The 15,417-nt window shown below is 34.8% G+C and overlaps 1 protein-coding gene across 2 annotated transcripts in view; it reads right to left on the bottom strand.

Moving 5' to 3' along the window:
• LOC108134712 (hemicentin-1) overlaps positions 1–14,830 on the bottom strand; it is an 89,595-nt gene extending 74,765 nt beyond the window's left edge. For both annotated transcript variants that reach the window (XM_017255107.2, XM_017255110.2), the window contains exons 1-2: positions 14,655–14,830; positions 13,496–13,832 (exon numbers count right to left, since the gene is read on the bottom strand). In XM_017255107.2, the coding sequence (XP_017110596.1) occupies positions 13,496–13,589 (94 nt within the window). In that variant the 5' untranslated portion in view covers positions 13,590–13,832; positions 14,655–14,830. The remainder of the gene's footprint in view (positions 1–13,495; positions 13,833–14,654) is intronic.
• Between the last annotated feature and the right edge of the window lie 587 nt (positions 14,831–15,417).

Raw genomic sequence — 15,417 nt, 5'->3', positions numbered from 1 at the left:
GGTTACAATTGGAGTATTAAATAATATTTTTATTGAATATCATTTCAATATTATAATATTCTATGATTATATAACGTAAACATAAATTTTAAATATTTTATTTATTTAAAAATCATGTTTGGTTTTAAAAAAAATATATATAAAATGAAATGTTTATATTTTTATTTTTTTAAGTGCACCAGTAGCATCTGCGGCAATCTTCGGTTTATATTTAAATGTCTGTGCAGCAGAGACGCACGTGCAGCACTTCTTGCCTCTCCCTCGCACCCACTATTCCCCTCTCTCTTTCGCCATTCGTCTCTGTCAAGTGGCAGTGCATCTCCCCTCTCCTTTTCCCCCTTGCATCACAGCCCCTCTCTCTTTCGCACCGCCTGTGCCACATTGCAGTTTGTCATTGTAGCAATTTCAATGTTGCGCTTGTCAATTTTGCTGTTTCTCATTCATGCTCCTTCTCCCTTTCTCCCCTTCTCTCTTTCTCTCTCTCACCCTCTCATGTGAGTCCCCCTGATAACATACCCACCCACCACCCACCGCCCTCAGATGGTTTTTCCAGTTATTTTGCCACAGCAGCAGAAAAGCCACTTAAAGTAAGCGGCAGCAACACAAGTTGCATGTTGCTAGTTGCAAGTTGCTGCTGGTTGACTTTTTTCTGGATTTTCTACTTTTGCATTTGAAGAAACAACGTCTTTTTAAAAAAGACTTAAAAAGGTACTACCAAAAAGTAAAATATCCATTATGATATGACTTGTGTTACTAAAATAATGTAATGTAAATATATATCCCATTTTTTTTTATTTTATAAGAGTAAAGTACACAAAAATAGCAAAGTTGACAATTTAGATAAGATCTTGCCGACTCTTCAAATAATTCTTCATTGCTGCACTGCCATTTGTTAATGCTTAACTTCCCCCTCATTTTTTTTCGTGACTGCACACAGACAATTTAATTTCAATGTCGCCGCAATTTAAAAAAGAAATGCAACGAGGGGAAGAAAGTGGGGGCGAAAGGGACAGCGGCTCTCTTTGTCTTTGTCGCAGCGAGTGAGGGAAATAAATAGTTTTGTTTTGACACTCTTAAGGCGAAGATGTCAGCGGCGCATCTCCATCTCCTCCAGCTCCTTTCTCCGCACTTAATTCTCTGATCTTCTCTGTCCAGTCTCCAGCTGGAGCCCACAGACTTTCCACCCTCATCCCAACCCCCCAAATTTCCCCCTCGCTGTTTGTGCGCCTGCATTTGACAAGTGGATTTAGCATGGGTGGCACTCAAACAGCAGAGACTGACACACAAGTCCACCGGAAATTATAAGCGAATTTTTTAATACCCTTTAAATCGATGCTTTCTTTAAAGTTTAAGATTGCATTAAATCACAAAGATTACAAAAAACCTTTTCTAAACATATTTTTATCATAAAAAACAAGACATATACGAATACCACAAGCATATAGCGATATTTTAGTTTTTAGGATTTCATTTTAATGTTTGTTATTGCAATAAATCATAATCCTGGTTGGTTAGTTTTCATATTTAAAATCAAATTATGATTTCAAAGATTATACAAAAACACATTCTGTTTACATATTTATATCATCAGGTTAAAAAAAATGTACGAACGCAAACAAAACATAACGATGTTTTAGTTTTAAGGATTTGATCCTAAAATTCCCCCTTTTCCATTATACCCCTGAAAAAGTTTACTAAAAAATCAAGAGGTAGAGAACTAGGCTTACTAAACTGTTGGCCAACTGTTTTAGGCAGCTGCTGGAAGGCTTCTTGCCACTTTGTGTTTAGTTTTCTTTTTCCCACTTCTCGCTTTTTTTGTTGTTGTTTTTTTGCGGTTTATAGGCGTTTTGATGGGATATGTTTTCCCCATTTGTGTTTGTGTGGGCGTGGCTGGCGCAACAAGTTGACAATTTTGCTGAATTCTGTTTCCTTTTTTCTTTATTTTTCGTTTGTTTTTCTGTTTTTCCAATCTTGCGCTTATTTTTTCGTTGGCTAATGAGTTTTTAAGTGTCACAGGGCGAAGAAGAGAGTCTTCCAGTCTTCAGTCTTCTCCAGTCTTCTCTTCTTCCCGCAATGCTTCGGTGATAAACATAAACTGACTAAGCAAAACCAGCAACAACTACCGTTTTCCCACTGATTCTGAGCCACTTCTTACAACACTTCTTGCATGTTCTTTTATTTTATTTATTTCTCTGCTTGTGACATTCTTTTTACAGTTATAAATCAAGCGCAAGTCACGTACAGTGTTCATTACCTTTGAAGATTACAGTGTGTGTGTTGTTGCAAAAGCAAAAATACTGTTAAGACTGTACTTGCCTTTTTAAGTGGGGCAACATGTGGCCAACGAATTGCTTCTTTATTGGTTAAATTATTTTTAGAGGGTTTATAAAATAATCATTAAAATTGAAATAAACTTAAACTTTAAAATTGTCAAGTCAGCTTAGTACGTTTAGGGACCAAGCCAAAGTGACAAGATTTTAAAACTATACTCAAAAGTAATTAAAGAACTAATAAAAATACTAAATATGTTTGATTTATTTTGTTTCTTAAATGTTATTTTCACCTAAATTATACTGAAAATCTTGATCAACTTTTGTGCTCGTTTATTAATCATTTACAATATTTTCTCCAGGTGCTGCCCTTAATTTTCACACCTTTTCCCGCTTTTCTGCTTGGACAGCTGCACTTCTATACAGGTTCTCCCCCTTCGTGCTTGTGTGCTGTAATAAACCCCATTTACACCGACAATTTTATGCTTTTGTTTATTGTTTGCTTTCTCTCCCAGAGTTCGGGTTCATTTGAAACGAACTAAGACAGGCTGAAATAGCTGAAATGTGGGCCACATGTATAATTAGAAGGTGAGGCACGTCAACGCAATTGTTTGGAGCGCTAAAATGTTTAAGCATTTATACATTCTGCTAATAAACAATAGTAAAGAATACCAAATATCGCAGTTTGTTTATTTATTACTTCACTGGCCACAAAGTGAAAAGTTTTTGCGCTTTTTATATCTCCCTCTTGTCGCTGGGGGCATAAAAATCTACCAACAATGAATTAATTAGCATTCTACTGCAATATTTTTTTACGCATTGCTGTAAAAAGCACAAATGAAAAAATAATAAAACCTCCAAATTGTTTCCAGTTTTTTTCGTTTTTTGTGGCTGAGAACTTGCAAATTTACCAAGAAGACGGCTTTATGGCTGTTGAATTGTTACAAAAATTAATTAAGAACTTAATATTTTAAGCATATTATTTAAGCATTATGAAACAAAACTAATGAAATCAACTTAAAGTTAAAAAAAATCCAATTGCCATTTAAATTTTTGCATTTTATGAATGCTTTCACCATTTTTATTGGATGTGCATTGAATGTTCATTAAATATTCACACAAATCTTTAAAGCTTTTGCCAATTATTTTGTGCATAAAAAGTGCAGATAATTTCTGGCTTTGCCAGTTTAAATTTGCGCAAAAAAATAAAGATTCAAACACCGTAAAGGAAATTTGTATGAATAATTTCGAAATATTTTCATCTGGCCATTTTCAGCTGGCATAATTTAATTATTCTCTGTGCACGCAAAAAACGGACACACTTTCAATACACTTTTAGTTCTAATTAAACAAACAAGATAAACACACATTGAACGCAAATAAAAGGCAAAATAGCACTGTAACATGTTTAATTTATAAATAATTTGCTAACAAACAAGGCAAAACTTTTATCTTGGCAAATAAATAAATTAAATTGTTATGTCTGGCATTAAAAAGGCTAAAGTGTCTGCTGCAAAGTCAATTCATTGAAATTTATCTGGTCTATTAAATATTTATGTAAACATTGACAAACACAACAAAGTGGGCTGAATGGGTGAGTTGAAGGACATTCACAGACTCTGACAAACGCATCAAATTCTGCAAAATTAATTAAAATGCATTTCATTTATGAAAGTTAACAGAAGATATGCCTTAGGGGCAAAATCGACAAGTTTAATACCGTGGAAATATTTCAAAATGGGTTTTAATGGTAACAACATTAATATACTAATAGTATTAATTTTATAAATTGATTTTAAGATATTTAATAGTTACAGTATTTATAAATAATATGATTCTATAACTTTAAAGTTAAAAACCCTTTTACAATCATTATACCATTAAGGTGCTTATAGATAGTGAAGCCACACCACCTTTCACAAATGACAAATTAATTGAAATTAATTCATATTTAATAAGCTTTTGCGGCAGGAAAAAGTGTTCTGCTTAAAGGAAGATTTAATTTTTTAATTTAGTGGATATTTTCGCGCAATCTTATTTGATATTTTTAGCGCGCTTGTGTAATCAATTTTCAATTATGTGCAAAATTAATGACAAACGTTTTGGTGGGATGTTTTTCCCTCCCGTTTAAGCCACCACCACTGGCAGCCGGCAAAGGCAACCCTCTTGCCATTTAACCCTCTGCTATCGTAAACTGACTTTTGATTGATTTTGTGGCACTATTTAAGCGTATTTTAGCTGGAATGTCTTTGGGGCACGCAACAGCGATTTCGCCTCACCCTCTTCGTCCTTGAAGTGTTAAGGATTATGCTAGTTAGCAGGCACATTGAACCCCCTTCCGCTTTTTCATACCGAAAAGCGGACAAAGACAAATTCCTGGGGTAGAGGGAAATCAAAGGACAAACACACAGACAGGAAAGTACTGAAGGGAGGGGAGGGTAAATGAAAAGGGGGCAAACATGTATCGATGACTGCCAAAGTAGGGTGCTTAAATGGGTGGTTTAAGGGTATTTCCCCCCCCCCCACACATTTCCCTAATGGCAATTGACATAATTACGCAAAGTAGTTCCTCTCCATTTCTGAGACTTTGACTACCCCAAGGTAGGCAAAAGTTTTTCAACTTAGATTAGACCTGCCGCACAACACCTACTCTCGTTTCCCTGCAATTTCACCTGCCCTTACCTTCTTTTCCTACCTTTCCCCTCTCAAAAATGGAAATTAGGCTTTAAAATTGCCCTGGAGGCGTCTTTAAAATTTATTGCTGCCTTTGGAGAAACTGAAATTCCCTATCCCAAACCATTACGAAATTTATTCAGACTGCTAGAACATTTTGCAGGGTTTTGGGTTGCCATACACTTGGAAAACCAAGGCCAAATTATTATACACATTAAAAAAAAGAAAATTATATATATTTGCAAATCTAATTCACTTTTTTTAGATTTTTAAATATCGGTTTTTAGCAATAGCAATTTTTCTTTTTTTTATTTTGAGTGTTTTTCTTTCAGCCTTGAGGTAAGTGTAATGAAAATTACTTAAACGAAATAAGAGGGCATGGAAATACAACCTAGAACTTCTAAGCCGAGTTATGCCTGCGTTCGAGCCTGAAGGGAAAAATGTTTGCCAGCCCGAAAAGCAAAAGAAAATCAGCCAAGAACAGAGGTTATAGTAAAGAACAAGAAGCGAAACTGTTTGACTTCACTTTTTGTTTGTTTGTCCTTGAATTTAGCTTTCTATAGCCGCAAAGCCAACTCCCCCTTAACTTATTATTACAAGCACATTTTCATTGCCAGACAAAGAAACAGGACATTTTTGGGGGAGGGCAATAAGGGAAAAACCAAGTCAAATTGGCGCCGAAAAATGTTTCGCATACATTTTGACTGGAAATTGATTTTTTTTCGCCCTCTTCAGCGTTGTCAATTGAATTCATGGCGTTTTATTTGCTTTCTTTATAGTATTTGTATTTTTTCTGGTATTCATTTTTTTTAAGAATCTGAAACTCAAGAAAAGTAAGGAAATATAAAAGAGGGAGGTGTATTTGGCCATCATTTGTCAAAGTCTTTTCCACTTTTGGCAGGTGATTAGCGAAGAGAAATAAATACTTAAAGCTTATTCCGTCAGTTCAGGTGGTTGAGAAATATTTCCCAAATTAAATGTAAAGGACTCAACAAAAAAGTTAGATAAATAAATAATGGAAAAAAGGACATTTAATTAAAATAGTATGTAAATAAATTTGCACAAATCCATTTAACTGCATTAATTATTTACTTTTTTTTTAAATTTCAAAATAAGCATAGATAATTTACACATTAGTGATGAATTTAATGAATGAGGTAAATTCCCTTTGATTTATATGCTTGTCTATTTGCCATCTAAGCTTGTCTCTTATTTTCCTTTTCTATTATAAACATAAATTAAAATTTTATCCGGCTCATAATTTACATTAATCATTTTGATCTTTAAACCCAGCCTAACAACAATTAATAAACGCATTCATAATTCATTTTTAATTTATGGGAGCAACTTTTCTCCACCCAAAATGCTCATCTTCTTACTGTTCTTCCGCATCTTGTGAATTAATTTAACCCTCGACTTGAACTCTCCCCTCCCGGCGATTAAAACTTTAAAGTTTTTAATTAAAAGCACATTGCTCTGTATTTCCATTTATAATTCAAAAATTATCAAGTGAAAAGTGCGGGGATAGGCTGGGTTTTTATACCATTCATAGACTTTTATTGCCATTTCATGCGCTTCAATGAAACTCAATAAAAATACACATTTTTTCCCCCGTTGAAAACGAAAGCCCATAGAAAAAATTTAATAATACAAAAAAAAGGTTTAAATAAATCGAGGCTTGGGATGAAAGATGCAGAGAGTGCAATGAGTGTTATACAATAAATGCAAGCGACAAACAATAGATAGAAAAAATATTGGCGAAATGATTAAAAATGGAAATAAGCAAATGCAATTTTTTACACTTTTCCCGCAGGTTTTTTCCTCCATTCCCGTTTTTTATTTGCCGCTTTCCGTTTGTGTTTTCTGTTTGATTCCGTAGTGAAATCAATTTTGTGCAATGCGTAAAAAAGTAAAAATATTCCGAGTCCAAAGTGAAATTAATAAAACACGTTTGGGGGTTGCCTGATCGATTCGTAAGGGTTGCAATTTATATCCCGATTTTTTTTTTAATTTCCAGTTTAAGAATTTATTATTTGTTCAAATATTTTCATCGTATCTTAATTTCTGTCGGGCAAATGAGCATTACGAGGGGTGTTTTTTATTTTTTTTTTGTATTTCGATGACAGTCGGCAGGCGGATTGCAAATGAGTTTTTTACACTTGAGACGAAATTAAAACTTCAACTGTGGCCAAAGACAAAAACCCTTAAAACACAGCCACCCTTAGGATAAATCCTACCCCTCTTCGCCTCGATTGAACAAATGAAATGGAATGTTTGATTAGAAAAATGTTTTGCATAGCGTAAAATTTTATATTCCTTTTCTCGTCCGTAATGGGCGTGTCAAACGGGGGGCGGTGGCGGGGGGGTTTTAACCCCCGTGTGACGACTTAAACGTTGAAAACGAAATGCGTTTCACAAAAAAAGGTTTTCACAGTTCATTTTGTGTAATTTCTACAATGTTGCTTTGCATTTCTCTCAGACAGAAACAGAAAAGCGACACCCCCTTAGCCCCCTAATCCACCTTAACCCCCTGCTGCCACCCCTTCTCCTTTCGCACAGATGCGCAACCCTAAAAAGGGGAATTGATATGCTTGAGAAACACGGCGAAAGTAACAAAAGCATAGGATTGGATTGGATTGTACCAAAGGGGGATTGCATTTTATTTTTGTATTTTTTAGGTAGTAGAGTGGGTTAAGGGATGCACTGATTTCGGTGTCTTCAATTTTCCAGCAAGGGCTGGGCCGCAGGCAGCCACTGAACCACCGAACCACTGGGAAAACTTTACACATTTTCCACCGCCACCGTTGTTGTTCTTTTCCCTGCTCAACTGCCATTCGAACAAATTCGAGTGCTAAACGATCATTATGAGGTTTTAACCAGACTGGGGGTTGCAGAGGGTTAAGGATTGTGCCTTTAGGATTTGACTGCGAAATTGAAACGTTCGGATGAGGTCTAATTAATCTATTTATTTAGGCGGATGAATTGTGCATTTGAAAAGGAATTTTGAATATTGTATCTCATTTAACCATGAAAATAGAGCTATAATTGAATGTTTTGATGAATTATAAATGAAGAGAAAACGTTCCTGAAAAATATACATTTTTGAAATGTATAAATGACTATAAAAACTGATAGCATCAAAAAATTACAACATTTTCTACATTTTAGTAATATACATATGTTTTTTTAGAGTGCTGAAATATAATCTCACTAATTTCTTAAGTACTTTACAACTCCAAAAGAAAAAAAGGTCTTAGGATAACCCTCTTCACTTCAGACTCATCTCTGTTGATCTAAACTTGACCAACTTGTGCACAGAATTTCCCACCAAACCTTTTTCAACCTGAACCCTACTCTCCCCTTAACACCCTAAAGCCCCATGTCCACTTAACCCGCTAACTCCAATCAACAAAAAAACCAGTGGCGAAAAACAGTCAGCCATAAATTTATCAGCGAAACATGAAACGTGCGAGTGGAGTGGAAAAAAAAAGATACTCAAATGCAGATACAGATACGTTTATTCAGTCTGAGATACTCGGATAGCGATACCCAAAACAGATACAGATACGGATCCAGATAAATATACATGCAAAAGCAATCAGTGTATTGACCACAACGATTTTTGACATGTTACGCATACAAATTAGAGCAGTCTGCCCCTTCATTTTTTTCTCTTTGGCTCATTTGAAAGCGAATAAGCAAAAAAGCAATCCCCAATAAAGAAGCCAACAAAAGGCAGAAAAAAAGGAGAACCGAAAGCAGAAATCAACAAACAGAAGCCAAAGAAAAGTTGAAGCAGTTAAAGAAAGAATTATACATATAAATAAAAACAGCATGGGCAAAAAAAAAACCCGAATGGAAAAAAGTGCTGAAAGGGGGAGAATAAGTAACGCAAAACACGAAAAAAATAAACACACAAAAGAACCCACTACTTGGACGATCAAAAAAATGATCTTAAAAAGGCAGTAGCACAGAATACTGAATAAAAGGTACGAAACTGATATAATAATAATAATTTTTTGCAAAAATAAATGACTAAAAACTAGAATTCTTGACCTTATTTTGTGTTCTATTTATTTTTTTGTTAGCAAAAAGTTTGGAATTCAAAAATAAATACTTTAAACTTTAAATATTTAATTTTTGTAACATTTTATTTAATTTTATTAGTTTTCTAAAAACAAATACTAAGCTTCTATAAGAAGCTTATAAATGTGCAGCAACTTCACTTCAAACCGCAGATTTATTTTTTTATTCAAAATAATTATTCGGTGAATTATAAAAGAGCATTAAAACCCCGGCTTGAAGGCAATAAAACAAGCAAAAAGCTCCTCTTCAATCAAGAAATTCGAAAAGAAATCCAGCAGAGCTTGGCAAAAACTATTGGCATCATCAAGTACCCACAACACAATCCATGCTAATGATCCAAAATGTCTTCAAGACAAATTCCAAATGTCCAACCCAAATTCCAGTAGCCGACGCAATTAGCCAAAGGTGAAAAAGGAGTAGGGGATTTTCAGGTGAGGTTCGCCCAGCAATTCAGGCGTGACAATCGCCGACGAGTTGGTCAAGAAATACCATCACGTCAAGCGCGACCCCCTGTCGTTTTTTTCAGCTACTTCAACCGCGCACAAAGCATTCGGAATGCAAAAAAATTAACAGAAAATAAAAAATAATATGCTAATCAATTAATATCCACAAGCTGTTGAGTCAGAAGCTTCTAGCCAGTATTAGCAAACGTGCAGTAGATGGAATGCAGATGCAAACACAATTACAGAGGTTAATCAACATTTATTGATATTCAAAAGCGATTTTCTTTTAAACGACTCATGCAAATATTTACAAAATTTAATTTTTCACATACACTGCGAGTCGTCAAAGCAAAGATATTAATTGGCTTCTGTTCTGGGGTGTGACAAAAAACTATAAAAACCATTGACATACCACCGATAAAAACGGCAAGCAAAAGAGAGAGAGAGACCCAACAAAACTATAGAAAAATATTTTATTTTCTGCAAATGTTGGCGAAAATTTTTCTGTAACTAAATCCAATGACGAGGTCGTTTGGGGGCTAAACAAAAAAGAGCGCTAGCTTCGCCATCAGTCAGCAAATGTTATTGAATTTTTATCATTTTTATTTGTTATTTTACTGTGTTTCGACTCGCGCGCGTTAGCCGTTTGAGCCACATCATTTAAATGTTGAGGAATTCTGGCTGCATTTCGACTGTGTATGTGGAAGTTGTTTAAACAGCTGCGAGTTTAAATCCACCACCCACCTCAAAGTACAAAAAAAAGAGTGCATAAACATGACTACAAATATACGAACCGAGAGATATAAATTCTCCGCATGCGAGTTATAATTTCCATATGCCAAAGCATCAAAACAAAAACGCGTACTGCATTTTTGTTAGTTTTACTCTACCAAAATAAAACTTTGAGGGATTTCGCAGAGCTCCAGTTGATTAAAGGGGCTAGATAGATATTTCAGGGAGCATATACGAAGTTTTAGGAAGTCTTTAAAGTCACTCAGCCTAGTGATGAACTTATGTACATATATAAAAATCTTTAGTTATATGCTCTTCTTATTTTATGATACAGGGCCTTCCTATTATTTCTTGCTTCTATTTTTTTTCCTACAATTTGTTTCAAAAACTCTACACAATTTGTCTCAATTTAAATAGCCTTTTGAAAATTACCTTTTGAAGAATATTCCCAATAATTGCTGGCATTGCTTGACATTTTTCAACTTTAGTCTGCCATTTCTTTTGTTTATTTTACCTCATACATTTTGCTCATCAATATTTTCACAAAAGACACTGAAATTCCAGCCAACCAAACTAATTTATGGTATACAAAATCCCCTTTGAATCCAATGCCTCTGGCCATCTCTTTTCCAGTTTTCCGTGCAATCCAACTTTGATTTTGCAAATGCAAATTGTGAATATATAAATTTTGCTCTGCAGGAAAAGCGCTTCTCATTTCCACTGCATCTGTTGCAAACCTCCGTCTCTTTCTGCTCCACTTTACCTGTCTCTTTTTTGTCGACAACCCCTTTTCCCCTTTTTTTGGGGTAACACACTTCCGCACACGTCGCTGTATTTTGCACGTAAAAAATGTTTGAAACAAACAAAATATTTGTTTAATTTATTTTAATTTCAAAGTTGCAGCAGTTGCAGATATTTTTGGGCAGCGCAGAAAAGGAGAAAAAGCGTGTGTGTGGTAAAGGATACGGCGTAGTGAAAAATAAAACAACGGCAATAACAACTCCGGAAAAGTGAGAAAAACTAAGCCACAATCATAATTCATGCGCTAAAAACACCAACAGTACAGTAAAGTGGGAAAATGTACGGGGAACAAGAAGTTTTAGGAGCCAGGCACTTGGAAAAGCCAGGAAATGAAATGAATGTGGAAAAACTCAAAGGGAAAGCGGCATGGAACAAAAAGAAGGAAAAAAGGAAAAGGGCGACAGTTAGCAGGTAGACAAACGAAAATAAAAACCAAAGGCAATGGCAAAGGCAAAGGAAATAAACATAAAAACCCCTGAAAACGCACACAAATTGTTGCAAACAACCGTTCGAGCACTTCTTAAGCAATATCCTGCCTTTCTCCCTAAGCATTTGATTGCACTCACACACACTGAATTTTCCAAGGAAAACTCAACAAAATTGGAAGGCACTTCAAGGATCAACAGGAAAAATGTTGAGAAAATCAAGGACCCGGGGGAGAAAAACAAAAGTGCTGCCCAAAAATAAAGAATTGAAATTGGGTAGGAAAAATGGCGGTTTGAAAAACGTGGTTTGATAAAGATATATATATATATATAATATATTATTTAAAAAGCTGAGGTTTTTTTGAAGAGCGGTAATATGCATAATTTGGATATCAAAATCACAAGTAGAAATTAATGTTTTGTCTTATTTCGCATTACCTCTCAATTATTCATGTTAAGCCGCAAAAGTTCTTCAGTTTTATCATTTCTCGTTGCTAATCTTTAAATGTCTTTTTAATGTCAGTGCCAGCAGTTAACCCCTGACCCCCGTAAGTATTCCCTCTCGGCCACTGTCATCAAATCTAATAATGCCCCCGAGTTGAGCAATTCCCCAGAAGCTTGAGGCCAAAAAACCTCCACAGAGAGTTCATTGATTTCTGATGACTTTCTGGTGACTTTTTTGAGTCGCGCGAACTTAACTTTTACGAGTAGTTCCTATAAAAGCGTAAAAAGAACGCGTGTCAGAGGCCCAATTAAGATGTCAAATCAACACGTTTTATTTATTAAATGATTACGCACACACACAGAACACAAACAGAAAATGCGGGAAGCGCCATAAAGTTAATGGTGCAATATATCTTTCAAGGGGGTGGGGTGGAAAACTCAGAGGAACTACCCCCAACTAATCACAGACAAATTAATAAAGGTTGCTCCCCTTTTTTTTTTAGTTCCCTTGACCGATTTACCCGATTGAGTGGATATAATTCATATTTAAATTCAGCCCCAGCTCCTGCATTTTTCTCCACTGGGGTTCTTTAAGTATTAAAAAGCATTTTGTAAGCAAAGTATTATATGTGAGAGGGGAAAAACTTTGTTGAAGCGTGCCAAACTAAAGTTTTCTTATATCCAGCGATGTCACCCCGCTTTCCACCTTCCATTTGTGCCACTTTTCTTGAGGACAGTGAATATAATACAAAGGTTTGTCTTCACTTATAGATATTCTAGTTATGAGAGTTACAATTCAAAAATCTCAACAATATTTGATGTTAAGTATTGATACTTTATTACGATAAATAAATAAATATATATGTTAATATTTAAGTAATAATCCATTTTAGTTCCTTGTTCAGTTTATGGAATAGTGACTGTACTTTAAGTTCAGATTTAATATCGGGGGCTTTTGCTAACAGTAAATGCTGCCAATTGACAGGAGCCAAAGTAAGTGAAACAAAGAAGGGGGTGTGGAAAATCGAGAGGAAAATTGGGGAGGCTTGAGTACCAGATAAAAAACTTAATGCTGACGTCAAGCTGCAACAACAAAGATCAACAAAAAACTAAAGTGACGTCGCAAGGTGACAACAGCAAAGTGCTGGGGAAAATGGGTGAAAAAACGGGGAGCTGTCATAAGCAGGAAAAGTCAAAGGAGGAAGCGAAAGTTTTAATTGATTTGTGATATGCGTGTGCCAAAAATAAAGGAGATACAAGGGATAGGGTGCATGAACAAAACAGTTAGGAAATAGGTCTTGATGAAAGGTTATTAGACCTAAATGTTCATAAAAGACTTCAAGTTATTTATATATGATACGAAAATTGGTCTTTTCTGTAAATAAAGTGTTTGCTTTTTTACAATTTAACAATTAACAGCCAAGTTTTTAAAAACTGTTTAATAAACTTGTTTTTTTTTTTATATTTTTAGTATTACAATTTAATTGGATTGCTAAAATAAAAACAAATAAATATTTCAATAAAATCTTTATGAATGTGTGTTTTTTTTTTCAAAATTAGAAATATAATTTTGGGAGTATTTTACCGTATAAAAACTACAAGCAAATCAAAGTAAACTTACCGATAAGAAAAAAGTTCCAAATATTTAGCGCCGCTTTCCTCGCACTCCCGCTACCGACTATCGCCGTCCCTTTCATGGCCGTCTTTCGCCTCATGTTGTTTATATCTTAAAGTTTTATATGTGTTAATGCTTGATTTTCTTTTTTTTTTGGTTATCCGTTGTTTTTAAGCAAAACAATAGGTTTCTTCCTCTTCTAGCTTCTTTTAGCTTCTGCAGTTGTTGTTGTTGCAACGCCCCATTGCGTTGGTAAATGTTTTTTATTTATAATAATATAATATTTATTATTATTTATTGCACATGAGATTTTTAACGGGTATCCAAAAACGAAGAAGAATAACTGAAAAAGGTTAAGAATGTTGCAGATGATTAGAATTCTTTTCAAGATCTAGCACAGAGTTGGTTTTATTTTCTTTAGTTCAGTGTTTGATTTTTTCACTGTTACTTAGGGTTCGGCAAATAAAAAGATGTTTTTGTTGTATTTGGCACTTTATTTTGGGTTTGTAAAGATTTGCATCAATATCAAGCCTTCAGAACTAGAAAATATTAATTTGTTTCTTTAACTTTTTTAAGTACAACTTCTTGATTATTTCTTTCAATTCCTTTTTGTCACTTGTTTATCTTTATCTTTGCTTCGCCTTTTCCACCTCTCCTTTTTCACAGCTGTAATTGCATTTGTACTTCACACTATTTCGTAGTTGTTGTTTTACTTTAGAGTTGCAACATGGACTTTGTTGTTGCTGTTGTATTTTTGAGCAGGTAAGAAAATCACTTAAAAGGTTTCCAAGAAACCTACACGAACACACATTAACACAAACACACACACACGCAGATGGAAGTAAACCTGTTTTCCAGGTAAATAGGTAGAGGTGTGCAAGTGCGAGCTGGACAGAGAGATCGCAAAAGATCGAGGATGGAAGAGGAGAGGAAGAGCGAGTGAGAGAGAGATGACGCAGATGCTGCGTTTTTTTTTCCTTATTTATTCCAGCTTCTCCGTAGTTTAATCAAGTTTTAACTGTTATTTGTTTAAGATAACTTTTTATTTGTAGTTTATATTCTTGAACATATTTGTTTTTGTTTGTTTCTTGATTGATTTGCTTTGTTTTATGTGCAAATTTAAGCCACACTCACTTTGCACATTAAAATTTGTTTTAATTTTTACCTTAAACTTAGTATTTTCGGTTTACTTTGTGCCAGTATTTCGTAGTTGTTGTTGTTGTTGCTCGCACACACGCGAAAATCGGCGGAAAACGCGGAAAATCGGTGAAAAACGCAGCGACGACGCGCACTCACTTTTCAACGTCCGTTTTCGTCGAGGTTTTTTTCAAACTCAACGGAAAGAGAAACGAAATTTCAAGCCTCAAACCACGCGGTTCGACGTGGATGTTCGATTCGAACACTCAACGGAAAGAGAAACGAAATTTCAAGCAACAAACCACGCGGTTCGACGTGGATGTTCGATTCGAACATGCTTCTGAGCAACAAAAGCGGTTAACAGCGATATTGGACTGGGCTGTAACCGCAGTCAATCGGTTAACAGTGGCTTTGTATGGAGCTAGCATGTGCGAGCAAACCAATTTATCGGTTAACAGAGGTTCGAACCGATTTTAGGTTCGAATGCCGTTTCACTAGAAATAGTCTCATTTTTTCAAGGAACTCTCTTAGAAACATCTCTTTAGACGCGTTAAAATCAAAAAACTTTTAATGAGCAAAAAACATAAAACAATTAAAAACGATCCATAAATCATAAATTTTAATTTTATACTTAAAATCTTTTTTATTTTTTAAATATTTCTATTTTAATTAAAACTTTTCTGCAAAGTTGATTTTTTCGGAAATTAAGAAAGGGGTTACATCATAAAAATTGCTAAAAATCGACCTAAAATTTCAAACCTAGTTTTAAACGCAAATTTTTAGAGCACTTT

This window comes from Drosophila elegans, unplaced genomic scaffold (assembly GCF_018152505.1).
Source record: "Drosophila elegans isolate 14027-0461.03 unplaced genomic scaffold, ASM1815250v1 contig_814, whole genome shotgun sequence".
In the NCBI taxonomy this organism is placed as follows: Eukaryota; Metazoa; Arthropoda; class Insecta; order Diptera; family Drosophilidae; genus Drosophila; species Drosophila elegans.
This window is presented reverse-complemented; position numbering and strand designations above follow the sequence as displayed.